This window comes from Muscardinus avellanarius (genome assembly GCF_963383645.1).
Source record: "Muscardinus avellanarius genome assembly, chromosome: 11".
Classification (NCBI taxonomy): domain Eukaryota; kingdom Metazoa; phylum Chordata; class Mammalia; order Rodentia; family Gliridae; genus Muscardinus; species Muscardinus avellanarius.
The window spans coordinates 187,542-206,242 of NC_137797.1; the positions used below are offsets into that span (position 1 = coordinate 187,542).

General features: G+C 49.9%; 1 protein-coding gene and 1 pseudogene across 2 annotated transcripts; one reads left to right on the forward strand and one right to left on the reverse strand.

Moving 5' to 3' along the window:
• Positions 1 to 1,888: 1,888 nt before the first annotated feature.
• ARSA (arylsulfatase A) lies at positions 1,889 to 4,450 on the forward strand (the record flags this gene model as incomplete). Its single annotated transcript, XM_080705212.1, has 8 exons — positions 1,889 to 2,106; positions 2,241 to 2,481; positions 2,582 to 2,800; positions 2,874 to 3,043; positions 3,342 to 3,466; positions 3,558 to 3,685; positions 3,899 to 4,001; positions 4,131 to 4,450. 8 exons carry the CDS (start codon positions 1,889 to 1,891, stop codon positions 4,448 to 4,450), a joined length of 1,524 nt encoding a protein of 507 aa, XP_080561338.1.
• A 7,339-nt stretch (positions 4,451 to 11,789) lies between these two features.
• LOC308270628 (cAMP-dependent protein kinase type II-beta regulatory subunit-like) lies at positions 11,790 to 12,551 on the reverse strand (annotated as a pseudogene). The gene has a single exon. The product of its transcript is annotated as a cAMP-dependent protein kinase type II-beta regulatory subunit-like (transcript).
• Between the last annotated feature and the right edge of the window lie 6,150 nt (positions 12,552 to 18,701).

Below are 18,701 nucleotides of genomic sequence, written 5' to 3' on the forward strand. Positions count from 1 at the left end.
ATCATAGATGCCAGACACGGTGGCACATACCTGTAATTCCAGTGCTTGGGAGGCCGAGACAGGATTGCAGGTTTGAGGACAGCCTCAGCTACTTAGTAAGACTCTGTTTCAAAACAAAAAATAAAAAGGGCTAGGGGTATAACTCAGAGGTAGAATGTTCCTAGGTTCAACCCAAAGGATTCTTTATACATATATAAATTCCACTTGAAAGACACAACCCCACCTCACTTCAAACATCACATACACACACCCCACCTCAAAGACCACGTACATGCACTCCACCTCCCCTCAAACACCACCTACACCTCACCTGAAATACCTCATACCACCCAAACACCACACTTACCTACCTGAACCACCACACACACCCTCAAAAACCATACACCCCCAAACATCACACACGCCCTACCCCAAACACCATACATACACGTAGCCACACACACACACACACACACACACACACACACACACACACTCTAAAACAACACACACCTCGGTCACCCCACCTAAAACACCACCAGATACAGCACACATCTCACCCCAAACACACACACACAGACAGAGTTTAAGATTTGGAAGAATTCCCCATCTAGTGTTTCCCGGAGAGCACTGAGGTGGCTGTGGGGGAAGAGCTAGCAGGCGCTTGGGCTTCCCAACTCTCCTCCGCTGTCCTGGCCACAGCACTCTGGAGCTCAGGGCCTTTGAACAGGAAGGGCCGAGTGGGCAAAGTGCGGTGGCCCACGCCTACAATCGCTGTATTTGGGAGGCGGAGACAGGAGGATCACGGTTTCAAGAATAGCTTCAACTTAGAACCTCAGCAACTTAGTGGTACTTTGTTTCCAAATAAAAAGAAGACGAGGAAGAGCCTCCCGAGCCGCTGAGCTCGGGAAAGCTGCAGGCCGAGCCGCCCCTCCCCGGCAGCCCCCAGGGCCGGGGCCTGGCCCGCGCCCGCCCGCGCCCCCGGCCTGAGCCCGCGGTCGCCAACGGTGTACAGCGCGTCCCGGGCTCCCCGGCCCGCCTGGCTGGCAGGTAAGCTCCGCTCCACCCCATAACCTGGCTCTGCGGGAGTAAGCCCCGCCAGCAGACCGCCTCCCAAGGCGCCAACCCGCAGGGCCCGACTCCACCCTCCAGCCCCAGCCTTCCACGCGGCCCCGCCCCGCAGGCCCCCGCTCCGCTCGCCAGCTCCCACCCCGCAGGCCCCGGCTCCGCCCGCAGACCCCACCCGGCCCCTCAACGCCCCGCCCGCCGGCCCCGCACCGCCCAGGGTCACGCGGATGCGGGGCGGGGCCGGGCTGCCTAAGGCGGAAGCGCCTGCGGCGACCACTGGTGCCCGCTGCCCCCGGTCTCCGCCCGGCCACTCCCTGGCTCCGGACTGCCCTCGTCTCGCCGCGCCAGAGGCCGCGGGTCCGGCAGTGTCATGTGACTCCTGCCTGGACCCCATACTGGGCCGGGACCTCTAGACGAGCAGAGCCAGATCCCGAAGCGCGAATCTGAAGGCATCCCAGTCCTTGAGGGTCTCCCGGGAGTTATACCTCAAGCCGTCTTTCTGGGTTGTCAAGTTCCCTGGACCCAGGAACTGGGTGGGAGAAGTATTGGGACTCACACGAGAAGTATTGGGGTCTCAGGAGAGGGTAGCACCTGGGCCTGGGATCTTAGGGGAGGGCAGCCTCTGGATATGGGTCTGGGGTCTCAGGGGAGGGTAGCTCCTGGGTCTGAGCCTGGATTACAGGGAAGGATAGCCTCTGGGTTTGGGCCTGGGGTCTTAGGAGAGGGTGCCCTCTGCGTCTGGGCCTGGATCTCAGGGGAGGGTAGCCTTGGGTTTGGGCCTGGGGGAAGAGCCGGCTGAAGCCAGTATTTCTTCTTTCCCAAGGGTCTCTGTGCCCCTGCCATGGAGGCACTCTGGGCCCTCCTTCTGGCCTTGGCTGTAGGCTTGGCTGCTGCTGGCCCACCTAACGTTGTTCTGATCTTTGCTGATGACCTGGGCTATGGGGACCTGGGATCCTACGGACACCCCAGCTCCACCACTCCCAATCTGGACCAGCTAGCTGCAGGGGGGCTGCGGTTCACAGACTTCTATGTCCCGGTGTCTCTGTGCACACCCTCCCGGTAATCAAGAGGCCCTGACCACTGAGTTGGCCAAATTCCCTTTGGGTTGCAGTGGGGAGGAAGGTCAGTCTCTCCCTGTAGGAAGTGTTTCTCCCTCCCCTCTCTCACTCCCCTCCTGTGTTCATCTCCATCAGGGCTGCCCTCCTCACTGGCCGATTCCCTGTTCGGATGGGCATGTACCCTGGGGTCCTGGAGCCCAGCTCCCGTGGTGGCCTGCCCCTGGAGGAAGTGACCCTGGCTGAGGTCCTGGCTGCCCAAGGCTACCTTACAGGCATGGTCGGCAAGTGGCACCTTGGGGTGGGGCCAAAAGGGGCCTTTCTGCCCCCTCATCAGGGCTTCCATCGGTTCCTGGGCATCCCATACTCCCATGACCAGGTAGGAAGCCCAGGGCCCTCAGCCACTCCCCACTTCCCCCAACCCCCTCACCTCTGACCTTCCCCAGTGGCCTAGACCTCTCACTAGAGCTGTCCCCCAGGGCCCCTGCCAGAACCTGACCTGCTTCCCGCCGTCTACCCCCTGCTATGGCGAGTGTGACCAGGGCCTGGTTCCCATTCCACTGTTGGCCAACCTGTCTGTGGAGGCGCAGCCCCCCTGGCTACCTGGACTGGAGGCCCGCTACGTGGCTTTCTCCCGAGACCTCATGGCTGATGCTCAGCGCCAAGGCCGGCCATTCTTCCTCTACTACGCCTCCCACGTGAGTGACCCTGGCCACACCCTCTGGGCTGCCCACGGCCTTCCCCAGTGCTGACTCTGGTCTCCACCCCCAGCACACCCACTACCCTCAGTTCAGTGGGCACAGCTTCACAGGGCGCTCAGGCCGTGGGACGTTTGGGGATTCCCTGATGGAGCTGGATGCAGCTGTGGGGGCCCTGATGACGGCTGTGGGAGACCTGGGGCTGCTCGGAGAGACGCTGGTCATCTTCACTGCAGACAATGGGTATGCCGGCCGGGCAGGGTGCTCCGCTGCAGGCCGGGCCTCGGGCCCCTTCTACCTCGCTGCTGGCTGAAGGCATCGGGGGATGAGGGGGTCTCAGAGGATGCTAGCCATGTGACAGTGACCCGGGTCTCAGGCTGGGGGCCATGGATGCACAGAGGTGCTGGCCTCAGAAGGCAGGGAGGGGACAAGCACATACTGGCCGTTACTGGACTTGTAACTTAGAAGTGTGGGCTGGTGGTCACCAACAGAAGACCAGAGCCCATGGGCCCCTTGTCACTGCCAACCTTGTGTGTCCCAGGCCTGAGACTATGCGCATGTCCCGTGGCGGCTGCTCCGGCCTCCTGAAATGTGGAAAGGGGACAACTTTCGAAGGTGGTGTCCGAGAGCCTGCATTGGCCTTCTGGCCAGGCCACATCGCTCCTGGTCAGTCCTCAGTCGTCTTCTTGGAGGCCTCTGGCCCCTTCTGCACACCTGTGATGGTGAGCTGAGTAACCAAGCAGCTCTCTGTCCCCAGGTGTGACCCACCAGCTCGCCAGCTCCCTAGACCTGCTGCCCACCCTGGCAGCCCTGACCGGGGCCCCGCTGCCCAACACAACCTTGGATGGTGTTGACCTCAGCCCCCTACTGCTGGGCACAGGCCAGGTAGAGTGAGTGGGCCCCATGCCCACTGGCGTCCTCCCTGACTGTGAGAGCAGTGTCCCTGTGCCGCCTGCCCCTTAGGGAGTGGCACCCAGTGCTGCCGCCTCTCAGCTTCCTGGGTGGTGGGCCAGAAGGGGGTGTCCACCCAGGTTCTACTGAAGGGCTGGCAGCTTTTCGGAGCGCCCTTCCGTGCCATGACCCTGACTCTGCACCTAGAGCCCTCGGCAGTCTGTCTTCTTCTACCCGGCCTACCCCGATGAGGTCCATGGCGTCTTTGCTGTGCGGAGTGGGAAATACAAGGCTCACTTCTTCACCCAGGGTAACTCCCTCTCCTCCTCCCATCCCTGCTGAGCACCCAGTGGCCCCCAGCCTAGCCTCTCTCACTCACCCTGCCCACAGAGCTGACTCCTCCTTCTGTCCTTCCTCCCTCTATTCCTTCCTTCCCCAGGCTCAGCCCACAGCGACACCACAGCAGACCCTGCCTGCCATGCCACCAGCCCCCTGACTGCCCATGAGCCCCCACTGCTTTACGACTTGTCTGAAGACCCTGGTGAGAACTACAACCTCCTGGGGGGTGTGGCCAAGGTCACCCCAGAGGTACTCCTGGCATTGAAGCACCTCCAGCTGCTCAAGGCCCAGTTTGATGAGGCCATGACCTTTGGCCCCAGCCAGATAGCCCAGGGTGAGGACCCTGCCCTGCAGATATGCTGCCGGCCAGGCTGCACCCCTCACCCAGCCTGCTGCCACTGTCCAGAGCCCCAGCCCTGAGAACACAGGCCAGGACAGAGCTGGGGGTGGGGGCCCCGAGGCCAGTCCTGGGCCCCTCACCCTTTCCTGTGTATGTGGAGTTTGTACTTAATGATGTAATAACATCAGCTGAGACTCACAGGTGTGATAATTCGGCTAATAAGTGTGATAACTATGAAGTTGGTGTTATTCTCATTACAGATGAAGAAACGGGCATAGGGAAGGTCAGGGACTGGCCCAGCATCCCTCAGAAGGAGCTTAGGCTGGGAACCCAGGCATCCTGGCTCCAAAGGCTGCCGTATCAGTGCCTGCCTGCAAAGCCCCAAGCACTGGTGCATCCATTCACAGGATCAGTATATGTCAGGAACCAGGAAGTGGGGCGCCATGAGGACATAGTGGCCAGAAGACCCCAAAGGTGAAAGCATCTAGATAAAGTAATTTTCCCCCAAAAGAAGCTTTCTTAGAGGGTTAGGAACTGGTTCCTAGGTTCTCAGCAGAAGTCTGTCAGGAGTCAGGTGGAGATAAGGGGCTGGATGCCCTGCCACCTCCCAGGAAGGCACACCACAGCTCCTGAGTCATCCCAGGGTCCCTCCACCTCTGCAGCTTTGCATCCCATCTGAGTAGGTTTGCCCTCTCCTGGCTCCATTTATCACGAAGCAGACAGAGTAACTTTTTATTTATTTATTTATTTATTTATTTGTGGTACGGAGATTGAACCCACAGGCATTTACTTCCAAGCTACACTCCTAGCTCTGTTATCTTTTTATTTTGAAATATGATCTCTCTAGGTTAATTTAAAGTCTATGGGCTGAGGCTATCCTCGAACCTAGGATCCTCCTGTCAGCCTCCCAAGTACTGGGATTACAGCCTTTTGCCACCATGCCCTACTCCAAAGTGACCTCTTAAAATCAGCCGTCAGAACTGGGCATGGTGGCATATGCTTGTAATATTAGTACTTGGAAGGCTGAGACAGGAGGATCACAGGTTCACAGCCAGCCTTAGCAATGTATTGCGGCTCTCCACAACTTAGTAGACCCTGTTTCAAAATAAATAAAAGAGAGCTGGGGGTGTAGCTCAGAGCTCAGAGATCGAACAGTCCTGGGTTCAATAACCAGTACAAAAAAAAAAAAAAAAAGCCAGCCATTAGGTTGTGTTCCATCATGCTCAGAGTAAAAGCCGCGCTCCTTTCCGTGGTCGCCTTGCCCTCCCGGCCCCTGCATTCCCTGGGCTGGTCTTGGTAGGCTGGCCCAGCTCTTCCCACCTGTTGGAATCCTCTGTGGAGAGGTGTCTTCTGACTGCCGGCCTGCGCTTGTGTACCACAGCATGCTGACATCAGGCCTACATGCATGCCCAGATATGCTTCCTGGTGTTGGCCATGTGTGAGCACTGGTGTGCCAGTACTCCACATGCCAGTGCTGTCTGTTGCTTTCCTTGGTAACACATCCTGCTTCTTTTAGTGGTGGGCAAAGGCCCCTTGGCCTCAAGGGTATAGCCTCTATCTGATCCAAGAGGATAGTGACCAGTCTGAGCCAGTCCAAACCCAGGGATTGTTCCAAAAGTGCCAGTGACCATGAGTGCTGGTAGGGAAGGGTTGAGCAGCTCTCCTGTTAAATTCCTGGCCCTGGATGGATACCATACAATTCCAGGATCTCCAGCTGCCTGCCTACGGAGCACCAGGTGTAAGGAAATGAGCCCTAACAAAGCCGCCACCAGGGGCGGTACTGCAGCTGTAGTGGCTCTGCTGGAATGCGATCTGAAGGGCTCCTGGTGAGCATGTGTGCCTGTGTGATCTTGTGGTGTCAGATGTATGTTGGGGTCCTCCACGTTTCCATACAACTCTCCTATCTCTTCCAGTTGGTTGAGGGGCTACACTGACCATATCCCAATTCCTACTGTCTTGAGTGGCCCTATGGTGCCTTCCCCCCACAGCCACTGATTATTTATATATATATATATATATATATATATATATATTTTGTGTGTGTGTGTGTGTGTGTGTGTGTGTGTGTGTGTGTGTGTGATACTGGGGATGGAACACAGGGGCATTCTACCTCTAAGCTATACCCCCAGCCCTATTTTTTATTATTTATTTTGAAACAGGGTCTCACTGAGTTGCAAAGAGCCTAAGTAGCTGAGGCTGTCTATGAACTGCAATCCTCCTGTCTCAGCCTCCCAAATACCGGGATTACAAGCATGAGCCACCACGCCCAGAAAATATTAATTCCAGGCTTTTTGTGTGTGTGTGTGTGTGGTGCTGGGGATGGAACCCAGGGGCTTTTTACCTCCAGGTTATACTCCCAGACCTATTTTATATTTTATTTGGAAACAGGGTCTCACTAAGTTGCTGAGAGCTTCACTAAGTAGCTGAAGCTGGCTTCAAACCTACGCAATCCTCCTGTCTCAACCTCCCAAGCGTAGGGATTGCAAGCTTGCACCACCATGCCCAGCTCCTAATTTTCATTCCTTATTTTGAAGCAGAGTGTCACTAAATTGTGAAGGCCTCACTAAGTAGCTGAGGCTGGTTGCAAACCTGAGATCCTGCTGTCTCAGCCTCACAAGTACAGGGATTATAAATGTGTGTGCCACCATGCCCAGCTCACTGATGTTATCTTTGTTTATCTTTTTTTTCCCCCCAATACTGTGGCTGGGACTCAGGAGCATTCTATCTCTGAGCTACACTCCCAGCCCTGTTTGTTATTCTTTATTTGGAAATAAGTTGCAGAGGGCCTCAACAAGTAGCAGAGGCTAGCTACAAACCTGCAATCCTCCCATATCAGCCTCCCAAGAGGTTACCCTCCTTGTAACCCCTTGGGGTTACAAGCGTGCACCACCACACCCAGATTGCTGCTGCTGCTGCTGTTGTTGATGATGATGATGTGTGTGTGTATATATATATATATATATTTTTTTTTTTTTTTTGGTGGTACTGGAGATAGAACCCAGGGGCCTTCTACCTCTGGGTTATACTCCCACACCTATGTTATATTTTTATTTGGAAACAGGGTCTCACTAAGTTGCTGAGAGCCTCACTAAGTAGCTGAGGCTGGCTTCACAACTGTGCGATTTTCCTGTCTCAGCCTCCCAGGTACTGGGATTATAAGCATGCGCCACCATGCCCATCCTTCACTGATGTTATTTTAAAGCAGACCTACATGAACTTGTCTGAGTAGAGGGACTGGCCTCAGAAGGTGATGCTTCCGCTCTGGGTGAGGACAGGGAGGAGCCAAATCCTCCAGCAGAACCAAATGAATACCAAAATGTAGGCACAGCCTGCAGCTCCAGCTCCTTCTTCTGGGCTGTCATCAAGGTGTGGTATTTGCCATCCATGTAGTGCTAGGCGAAGTATGGTCAGAGGAGGCCGGCCTTGATCCCACAATGTGGCAGTCCAGCAAAGGAGCGGAACTTGACCCAGGATGTCAGAAATGCAGGATTTCAGTGTGTAGAAATCACTGCCTCTTGTTGGCAGGGATGCCAGGGAGCCTGGGGCACTGAGGTGTTCTCCATACTGGGAGTGGTGCTGTGAATACCGCTGTGGGTAGAGCAATCATACTCCAGGGGTAGGGTGTGCACACCTTACGATGTCACTGTTTTTATACTTTAGTAAAAATAAAAGTCGGATAATTCTCCAAAGAAAGCATAATGGTAAAGTAGGAGTGGTGGGCAGTTGAGGTAGTTGGAGGTACTTCCCTGCCAACGGGTGTCTAGGGTGTTGCGCCCCTCTCCCAGATCCACGGGAGCAGCAGGTCCTCCCTCCCGCTCTGCCTTCTGCTTTGCTGATGGCTTGTTTTTCGTCACTTCAGTTGCTTTAGCACAATGCACCCTGCTGTACAATCACACACATCTGTACAGTCATGCATGCATGCACACATGCACACTCACAGACTTGCTGTGGCCCCCACACTGACCACAACCTCCCCACAGTTCCCTTCTTTTCAAGTGTTGATTTAAGAGCAGCACCCTAATGAGGATTGAGGGAGAGACAGCTCAAATAAGGTTATATTCATCCAAGGGGTGCGAAGGGACAATATAGTGAGGGAAGGGAAGCAGTGTGTGCTTGGGTGTTGGTATCACTATGACTCCCACTGTAATTACATTGCACCAATAAAAGTACAAAAAGGGGGAAAGTAAAGCAGCACCTTTCTCTGGGAGCCAAGATAATCCACTCACCTGGCTGGCAGAGGCCATTCCTAAAAGCCAGAGCCCAGTGCCCTGGGCTAGGAGTTTGGGAATGCACAGAGCAAAACCACATTGGCTCTGTGGTTGCCCTCAGGTGCACTAGAAAGGAAAGAGAGATATCCTATCCAAACAACTGAGGCGGCCCCCCTGCCCTGCAGTTTGCCCTTCTTGTCACACAGTGACCTGTCCCCCAAGTGGCCTGAGGGGGAGTAAAAGGGAATGTTTCAAGGAGTTTTGTTTTTGTTTTGTTTTTTTCCAGTACTGGGGATTGAACCCAGAAACCTTCGAGCTACACCCCCAGCCCAATTTTTTATTTTCGGTGCTGGGGATGGAACCCAGGGGCATTCTACCTCCAAGACACACCCCCACAGCCCAATATTTTTATTCTTTTTTTTTTTTTTTTTTTTTTGTGTGTGTGTGGTATTGGGGTTCCTGGAAGCCCTTCAACCTCTGGGCTACACTCCCAGACCTATTTTATGTTTTTATTTGGAAACAAGGTCTCTTAAGCCAGCGCGCATGGCTGGCTTCGAACCTGTGCGATCCTCCTGTCTCCGCCTCCCAAGCGCAGGGATTACAAGCGTGTGCCACCACGCCCGGCTCATTCTGTATTCTTTATTCACTTTTCCCATTTATCTCTTTTGTTGCATAAACTGATTGTTAACTATTCATGGAACAGTAAACAAATGCCTGTTTAATAAAGAACTTTGACCAAGGCTATAAATGCCAGTTATGTTATTTTCAGTATTGTTGGTTATATTTAAATTTTCCTTATAATAAAGCATACTTTTATAATAAAAAAATAAAAATATGATTAATAAGCTGGGCATGGTGGTACATGCTTGTAATCCCAGCCCTTTGGAGGCTGAGACAGGAGGATCGCGGTTTGTGACCAACCTCAGCTACTTAGTGAGACCCTGTTTCAAAATAAAGAATAGCAGGTCTGGGAGTGTAGCCCGGAAGTAGAAGGGCTTCCAGGAACCCCAGTACCACCAAAAAATAATAATAATAAAATAAAAAGAATACAGAATGATGAACCAGGAATTTTTTTATTTTTTTCTTTATTTAACAGACATAGCTTTTAAAATAAAATCTGAAATAGAAAAGTCTTCAGATAGAGAGTTCCTTTACCTAAAAGAAGGTTTTGCTAAAAAGTTAAACATCATTCTAAAATGTGGCTAAAGTTATAGTTTATATACTTTAACTTTTCATATATACATTACCCAATTATCATTCTAACCATGTTTTCAAATATAAGCAGGAGGAGGACCATAACATGAGGCTCTAATAACATGAGAGCCACAATAATTTTACCCATGTATGTATGTATTCTTTTGATATGTTTCTCAAAATGAAATTGCTTGTGTAAATTGAATAACTTTTTAGAATTAATTCTTCTAAATGTTGATTCCTCTAAATGTTGATTTTATCTAAAAATCACATAAGTATATATTCGTTTGTTGAATGTAATTAACTCCACCTTATGTGGTAGAACAATAACTGTGCTGGTGGTCAATGGAAACCTAGCAAGTTTTCTTCTTCTGTACTTTTAAGCTACTGAGTCAATATTAAAGAAAATGGCAAAACCTAATGATATGCCTTTTATCATTAATATGCCTTTTATCATTATATATGCTTTTTCTTATATAAATGTATTTCTAGCCAGGCGAGGAGGCACACGTTTGTAATCCCCGCAATTGAGAGGCTGAGACAGGAAGATCACACAGGTTCGAAGCCAGCCTCAGCTACTTAGTGAGGCTCTCAGCAACTTAGTGAGACCCTGTCTCCAAATAAAGTACAAAATAGATCTGGAAGGATAGCCCGGAGGTAGAAAGCCTCTGGGTTCCACCCCCAGTAACACACACACACACACACACACACACACACACACACACACACAAATTATTTCTATCACCTTAGAGAAATTTTTAAGGGAAAAAAGAAACCTCATGGGCTGCTGTTCAGTGAGACTAAAGGCTGGCAACCATTATAAGAACAGAAACCTATGGTAACATTGTGTGCAGAGGACCATGTTATGTAGGCCTAATGAAGAACAAACAAGTATCTTGTGAACATGTAAGATAAGAATTCCCAAATATTTTTGGTATAGAGTAGGATTTTTCTTTTTATAAGAAATTAGGCTCTTAGAAGACAAAAAAGAATCAGATTTCCTAAGTTTAAATAGCTTTTCTTAAAAAAACACAAATTTTGTGACATCAAATGTCAAAATCAAGCCAGGTGTGGTGGTAGATGCCTGTAATCCCAGTACTTGAGAGGCTGAGACAGGAAGATCAGGTTCGCAGCCAGCCTCAGCAACATAGTGCGATCCTGTTTCCCAGTGAAAGATAAAATAGGGTTGGGGGTACAACCCAGAGGTAGAAGGTCCCTGGGTTCTACCCCCGTTACTACAAAAAAAAAAAAAAGAGAGGCAAAATCAAAATCAAATTCTTAAAGATAAATATAGGGAGTTGCAAAATGAAAAAAAAAAGCAGATACACGCTTGATGAAAAAATATTTAAAAAGACTCTTTTCCTTATTATCATGACTAAATAGCTGGTCCTGAAAGCCACTGGAATATGTAGTTTACTGACATTATGCCAAAGAAGTGAAAATGTATTTTATTGCAAAAATATAAAAAGTTTTAAAATTGCATATGATGTTTTCTACCATTTCACCAATAGGCCAAGGCCAACATAACTTTCAAGCCAGAAAAACATTAAAATGAAAATGATTAAAACTTTACTATAATGGGTTATAAAAAGGATGTGATGCCATGCTGTGTTGCATGATTCTTTGTCAAGTTCCCTCTTACATGGGTATAGACACTAACTTGATTTCAATCTCCGTAAGTCAAACACATTACCTATGATACATCTCTTAATTATCTTCTTAAACATGGATACTTTCAATATATTACAGTCATCTGAATAAAACTTTCAGTTAGATAATTTGTGGAATAGAAAGTCACTTTATCAATATGTTGATTTTTTAATGAAGTACTCATTAGAAAGTGATGTTAAAGCCTACTGGCTATTAAATCACTACTCTTTACCAATACACTGTAAATGTGAAAAAAGGAAAACCTGAAATCACAGACAATGCCTGGCATGTACACACACATTCTCAGTGGACTACCCAGCACTGTGCAATTTTGTCGCCGCAGGTCTTCATGCTCCATGCTTACGCTTCACGCAGTGGGTTCAACAATATCCATATTTGTTCCAAACAGGGCAACTGGCTGCTCTTCATAGGTGGCGATGTTCCTTTTCATAATTTCCATGCAAGGTCCCAGAAGCCTTTCAAATGCTTGGCATCCATGGCTAAGCACTTGACGTCCCGATGGTGTGCGCAGAAGCTGCTCGAGGCTTGTTGGTTACCAGGGCGAGCTCTCCAAAGTACTGTCCAGGAGATCATCGAGCGATTCCCACTGCACCATTCTCTTCCACTTCTGATTTACCCTTTCTTTTCGTAGTAATTTTCACTTCTCCAGATTCTGCAATGAAAAGAGAACGGGCCAGATCTCCCTGAGCAGTGATCTGTTCCCCATCATTGTGTGCTGTGGTGCCTATCACGTCTACCACTCTGAGGCGTTCAGAAACCTCCAGAGATTTAAGGGATGGCAGTGACTCGATAAGGCTTTCATACACGTTTCTCCTTTTGGCATTGTTTCTCACCATTCTCCTGAATGTCACCCTGTCCAGACCCCACAGAGCACCAGGAGAGGTAGCAGTGGTGGCAGCTGCTCTGGGCGTATTGTACATTATAAGGCCAGTTCACCAACACTCCCACGATTATCATGGTTGCCAACACCTCTTCCAACACCATCACATTTTACATAAATATCAAATATTCCTCTATCAATTACATAAAAGTCACCATCATCACCTTGATGAATTACATGTTCTTCTTTGACCAATTTCTCAAACATAGCATCTAATACTTGAGACATCTGCTCCGGATCCAGGTTCTTAAACAGCAGGATGTCTTTGCAAGCTTCTCGCAATCTATTTCTTTGACCATCAGTTTGGGGATGTATCATCCTGGACCCTGCATCATCTTCTTCTTCATCGGGATTGTAAGCTTCTGCACACACTGAGGCACGCCTTGTGAATCGCTTTATTACTGGAGAGTTGAAGGCCCCGGCGTCCGCGGCCTCCTCCTCCTCCTCGCCGTTCTCGGAGTCGGAGCGCGTGGGGCTCCTCGGAAGTGGACCCCTTGCTGGGGGCGCGGCCCCCCAGTGCTGCCCTCGTGGCCGCAGCCGCCGCCCTCCTGCGGCAGGCACGCGAAGGCAGTCCGCCTCGGGCCGCACGGTGAAGCCCTGCAGCAGCTCATCCTGCCCCGGGCGGCGGCGGCTGAGCGAGCGCGGCCCCGCGAGGGCTGGCAGCATCTCACTAATCATATGTTTAGAGCTACATTTTCTTTTGGTGGTACTGGGGTTCCTGGAAGCCCTTCTACCTCCGGGCTACACTCCCAGACCTATTTTATATTTTTGAAACAGGGTCTCCTAAGCCAGCGAGGCTGGCTCTGAACCTGAGCGACCCTCCTGTCTCTGCCTCCCAAGCGCGGGGATTACAAGCCTGCGCCACCACGCCCGGCATAGAGCTACATTTTTCTTGCAAACTGACAAATGAAAGTTAAAATTCATTCCTGTGATTTTTTTTCTGATTTTTCTGGCCACTCAAATTTTGGTTTTGTTTGTTTATTTTAGTACTGGGGAGTGAATCTAGAGTCATTCTACCTCCAAGCTACACCCAAGCTTATTTGTTCCTTATTTTGAAACAGGGTCTCACTAGATTTCGGAGGGCCTCACTAAGTTGCTAAGGCTGGCAGCGAACCTGTGATCCTTCTGTCTCAACCTCCCAAGTACTGGGATTACAAGCGTGCACTATCACACCCAGCTTATTTATTTTATTTATTTATTTATTTATTTATTTATTTATTTATTTACTTATTTGCAGGTCTGGGGATAGAACCCAGGGGCATTCTACCTCTGAACTACACCCTGCCTTATTTTTTATTCTTTATTTTGAAACAGGGTCTCACTGAGTTGCAGAGGGCCTCACTAAGTACTTGAGGCTGTCCATGAACCACGATCCTCTGGTCTCAGCCTCCTGAATGCTGGGATTACAAGCGTGTTCCACCACTCAAGGCTGATTTTTTTTTTTGTACTGGGGATGAAAGCCTTCTCCGGGCTACACTCCCAGACCTATTTTATATTTTTATTTGGAAACAGGGTCTCTTAAACCAGAGTGGCTGGCTCGAACCTGCGCGATCCTCCTGTCTCCGCCTCCCAAGCGCGGGGATTACAAGCGTGCGCCACCACGCCCGGCTTGATTTTTGTATTGAAACAGGGTCTCACTAGGTTCCTGAGAGTCTCACTAAATTGCGGAAGCTACTCTCGAATTGTGTTCCTCCTGTCTCAGCCTCCAAAGTACTGAGATTCTAGGCATGTGCTACCACATCCAGCTCCCTAGCTTCTATTTTCTACAGCCTTCAAAATTTCTATAATAGGCCAGGCATGTTGGTACACACTTGTAACCCCCGCACTTGGGAGGCTGAGACAGGAGGATTGAGCAGGTTTGAAGCCAGCCTCAGCTACTTAGTGAGGCCCTTTGCAACTCAGTGAGACCCTGTTTCCAAATAAAGAATAATAATAAAAAAAAAGGCTGGGGGTGTTACTCAGAGGTAGAATGCCCCTGGGTTCCATTCCCAATACCGCAAAAAAAAAAAAAAAAAAAAAAAAAAATCTATAATAACCATGTGTTACTCTAGAATTTTAGAAATTCCCTATTCTAGTTTATATGGTGTTTATAAAAATAAAAACTTGCCGGGCGTGGTGGCACACGCTTGTAATCCCTGCACTTGGGAGGCAGAGACAGGAGGATCGCACTGGTTCGGACCCAGCCTCGCTGGCTTAAGAGACCCTGTTTCCAAATAAAAAAATATAAAATAGGTCTGGGAGTGTAACCCGGAGGGAGAAGGGCTTCCAGGAACCCCAGTACCACCAAAAAATAAAAAATAAATAAATAAAAATAAAAACTTGTCAGACATGGTTATGCATGCCTATAATTCCAGATCTTGGGTGTCTGAAACAGGTTTGAGGTTACAGGTTTGACGCCAGCTTCAGCAACTTAGTGAGACCCTGTTTCAAAAAGGGGGGAAGGGGCTGGGGTTGTGGCTCAAAGGCAGAATGTCCTATGTTCAATCCTAGAATCTCACACACAAAAAAATAAACACTCACCAGAGCACTGCCCATGCCATGGCTGATAAACTGATTTAATCCTATGATAATCCTACAAGGTAATTTTATTGCGGTAAAAATAACTTTCTGAGTTTAATATATCTCACTTCTTTATTTTTAGTTTTTCTGTGCATGTTTCTATTTGCACTTGGAGGTCTCTAATATTCAGGATATAATACTAAAAATAATTAAGACAACTTCAGGTTCAAAGCCAGCCTCAGCTACTTAATGAGGTTCTCAGCAACCTAGTAAAATCCTGTTTCCAAATAAAATATAGGTCTGGGAGTGTAGACCAGAGGTAGAAAGCCTCTGGGTTCCATCCCCAATATCACAAAAAAAAATCTTTAAAAATAAAGGAAGCCGGGTGTGGTGGCGCACGCTTGTAATCCCTATGCTTGGGAGGCGGAGACAGGAGGATTGTGCAGGTTCGAAGCCAGCCTTGCTGGCTCAAGAGATCCTGTTTCCAAATAAAATATAAAAAAAAGTTCTGAGAGTGTAGCCCAGAGGTAGAAGGGTTCCATCCCCAGTACCACCAAATTATTATTATTACTATTATAAAAATAAAGGAAAATGCACCAGCCCCAGCTCTAGCCAGGACTGGGCAACTGAATGAGACCAGCTTTGCCTACTACATAGGACACCAACCACTGAAGCCTAAGTTTTGCAGAAAAAGAAGAGTTTACTCACAAGGTGCCAAGGATGAGGGGAGTACCTCCAATCTGCCCCGAGGATAGGACTCAGGGGTATTGCTCATTTTTTTTTTTTTTTTAGTGGTACTGGGGTCCCTGGAAGCCCTTCTACCTTCAGGCTACACTCCCAGACCTATTTAATACTTTTTTATTTGGAAACAGGGTCTCTTAAGCCAGCGCGGCTGGCTTCGAACCTGCGCGATCCTCCTGTCTCCGCCTCCCAAGGGATTCCAAGCGTGCGCCACCACGCCCAGCCTGGTATTGCTCTTCATGCTCTGGCATGAAGGTGAAGGTGTGGGGCTGACTGAGGCATGGGGAAGGGGCTGGAGATGGTGAAGAGGGGCAGTGGGTGCTGAGTGTAGTCGGCTCCTCCCAGGACACAGGTTCGGACCCAGGGTGTCTCGGCCTCTGAAGCCCAGAGGCCCCCTGTGGATCATTGGCACAAGCCCAAGTGAAGGGCCGGGGTGTCACATGGCATGAGCTACCTCCTAGGCCCTGAAAGACAACTTGGGCAACCTTTGGCCACTGTGTGGGAGAAGACTATGTAGCTAAGCGGCCTTAAAGTTGGTGGTAAACACAATAACTAAAAGCATGTGAGTTAAACTGGGTGTGGTGGCGCAGGCTTGTAATCCCCGTGCTTGGGAAGTGGAGACAGGAGGATCGCGCAGGTTCGAAGCCAGCCTTAGCTGGTTTAAGAGACCCTGTTTCCAAATAAAATATAAAATAGGTCTGGGAGTGTAGCCCAGAGATAGAAGGCCCCTGGGTTCCATCCCCAGTACCAAAAAAAAAAAAAAAAAAAAAAAAAAAAAGCATGTGAGTTAAAGGGCTTGCTCGGTTTCCCCTTAGTTTCAACTGTTAACATTTTTCAAGTTTCTTTGCAGTTGGTTTCAGCAGTCTCTAGCATACTGTTTATGATTCTTTGTGTTGTTTTTCTCTTAATAGTGTCAACAAATATTTTCTATATTATTACAAAATGCTAATAAGAGCACTTTTTCACATCTCAATATTTAAGTAAATATAATTTAGTGAACTCTATTGGTCAGTATTTAGATTACTTTTCGGCTTTCATTAGTCTATTTTACCTTTCGCCATGCCAAGGATTGCCTGCCGCATGCAATGAGTGAAGAATGCAGTGAACGTTTTTGTGTATAAAGTTTTGTAGGGTGCTTTACTTGGCTAGACTTCCAAAAGTCAGAAAACTGGAGTTGGAGGTCTTACACAGAGCTCTAGGGCACCGTTACCCAGCAGAGGGAGCAAGAGGCGGGCCCGCTACCTCATTCCAGCCCAGGAATCCTAGCGCCCTCTAGTGACCAGGAGGACACCTCCTCACCACAAGCATGGTAGGCGGCAGGTCCTCTGGCAGAGAGCTCAGGAAACTGGGGAGCAACGGGGTGGAGGGAAGACGGGGCTGGAGCAGAGCTGGTGGGTCAGGCTGAGGTTCAGCAGGGAGCACCTGCAGAGTTCAGGATGCAGTGTTTGCTCGGTGGGCATAGATTAGAGGTGCAGGCTGTAAGGCAGGGGCCGGAGGAGGCTGGGTTTTGCCCAGTTTTTAGGAGAAAACTCAAGGTAGTTTGACCCAGGAGCAAAGGGGTAGGGTCTGGGGTGAGGGGTATACTTTAGGGGGACAGAGAGGGGGTGAAGATGACAGTAGGAAGCAGTCTGGGTGGCCCCAGGCCTTCAGCTCGGGCGACTGGGAGACAGCGTGAAACAACAGAGATGAAGAGGGCGGAGGAAAGCTCTGTGGGTTCAAGGTGGCCCAACACCCTTCACAGGTAGTTCTGCGGAGCATTAGCCAGTGCCAAGTGTGGGAGGGACCTGGAGGTGAGCCAGAGTTGGGAACACACACAGAGCTGCACACTAAGTCTGCAGGAGGTCAGAGCCGTGAGGGAGCCAGGGCCAGACCTAAGACCCTGGCAGGGAGCTGGAGAGGTGGCAGGTGGCAGACGCAGGGGCCCAGCAGGGAAAGGGAACTGCTGGAAGGGCAGGCGAGTCTGCAGAGGGAGGCTGGGCCAGGGAAGCAGGGTTGGAGGGAGGGCAGCTGAGGCCTCACCCCCACACACCCCTGCAGGTTCTAAGTGCACACACAGGGTGCTGTCTGCCTTTTTACAGTGCTACGTAGCTTTTCAGTTTTCTCAGTTTTTCTTCCTTTCCTTGGACACATGGACTGTTCCGGCCTGAGGGGTGAGAATGTGAGGTTCTGGTTCCATGGAGAACCCGGCCTCAGGCATCCACTGCATCACTTTGTGACGTCACGTGACTTTTTCTGTGTTGGCCCACCAAGCGGCAGGAGTAGACGTGTCATGATTTTCACACTTCCCTTTGCCCAACCTTTCAACTAAGCCTTGTCACCCTTCAACTGCTGCCTCTACCCAGCCCCACCCTCCATGCCAACCACCATGTCCCAACCTCCCAGAGCTAGGGGTCACCCAGGAGGCCTGAGGGGACACAGTGGGACCTAGTCATCAGGGGTAGTGAAAGAGTCCTATTCTGGCTTTTTTTTTTTTTTTTTTTTGTACTGGGGACTGAAGCGAGGGGCAGTCTACCTCCAAGCTACATCCCAGCCCCTAGCCATTTTTCATTTTTTTATTTGAAGCAAGGTCTTGCTAAATTGCTGAGGCTGGCCTTGAACCTGCCGCCACCACATCCAGTTTGTGGAAAACTTTTTTTTTTTTTGGGGGGGGTCTGGGGATGGAACCCAGGGGTATTTGACCTCTGAGCTACACCCCCTGCCCTATTTTTTTTTTATCCTTTATTTTGAAACAGGGTCTCACTAAGTTGCAGAAGGCCTCACTAAGTAGCTGAGGCTGTCAGCAATCCTCCGGTCCCAGCCTCCTGAATGCTGGGATTACATACGTGCACCACCAATGCCTGGCTACGGAGAACTCTTTAAGTACCTTCCCCCCCCCCCCCCAGTACTGGGGATGGAACCCAGGGCATTCTATCTCCAAGCTACACTCCCAGCCCTACTTTTTTATTCTTTATTTGGAAACAAGGTCTCACTAAGTTGTGGAGGGCCTCACTAAGTAGTTGAGGCTGGCCATGAACCTGTGATCCTCCTTTCTCAGCCTCCCAAGTACTGGGATTACAAGCGTGTGCCACCATACCCAGCTTTTAAATACTATTTTAAAGATCTAAGTAAGCTGGGCATGGTGGCACACGCTTGTAATCC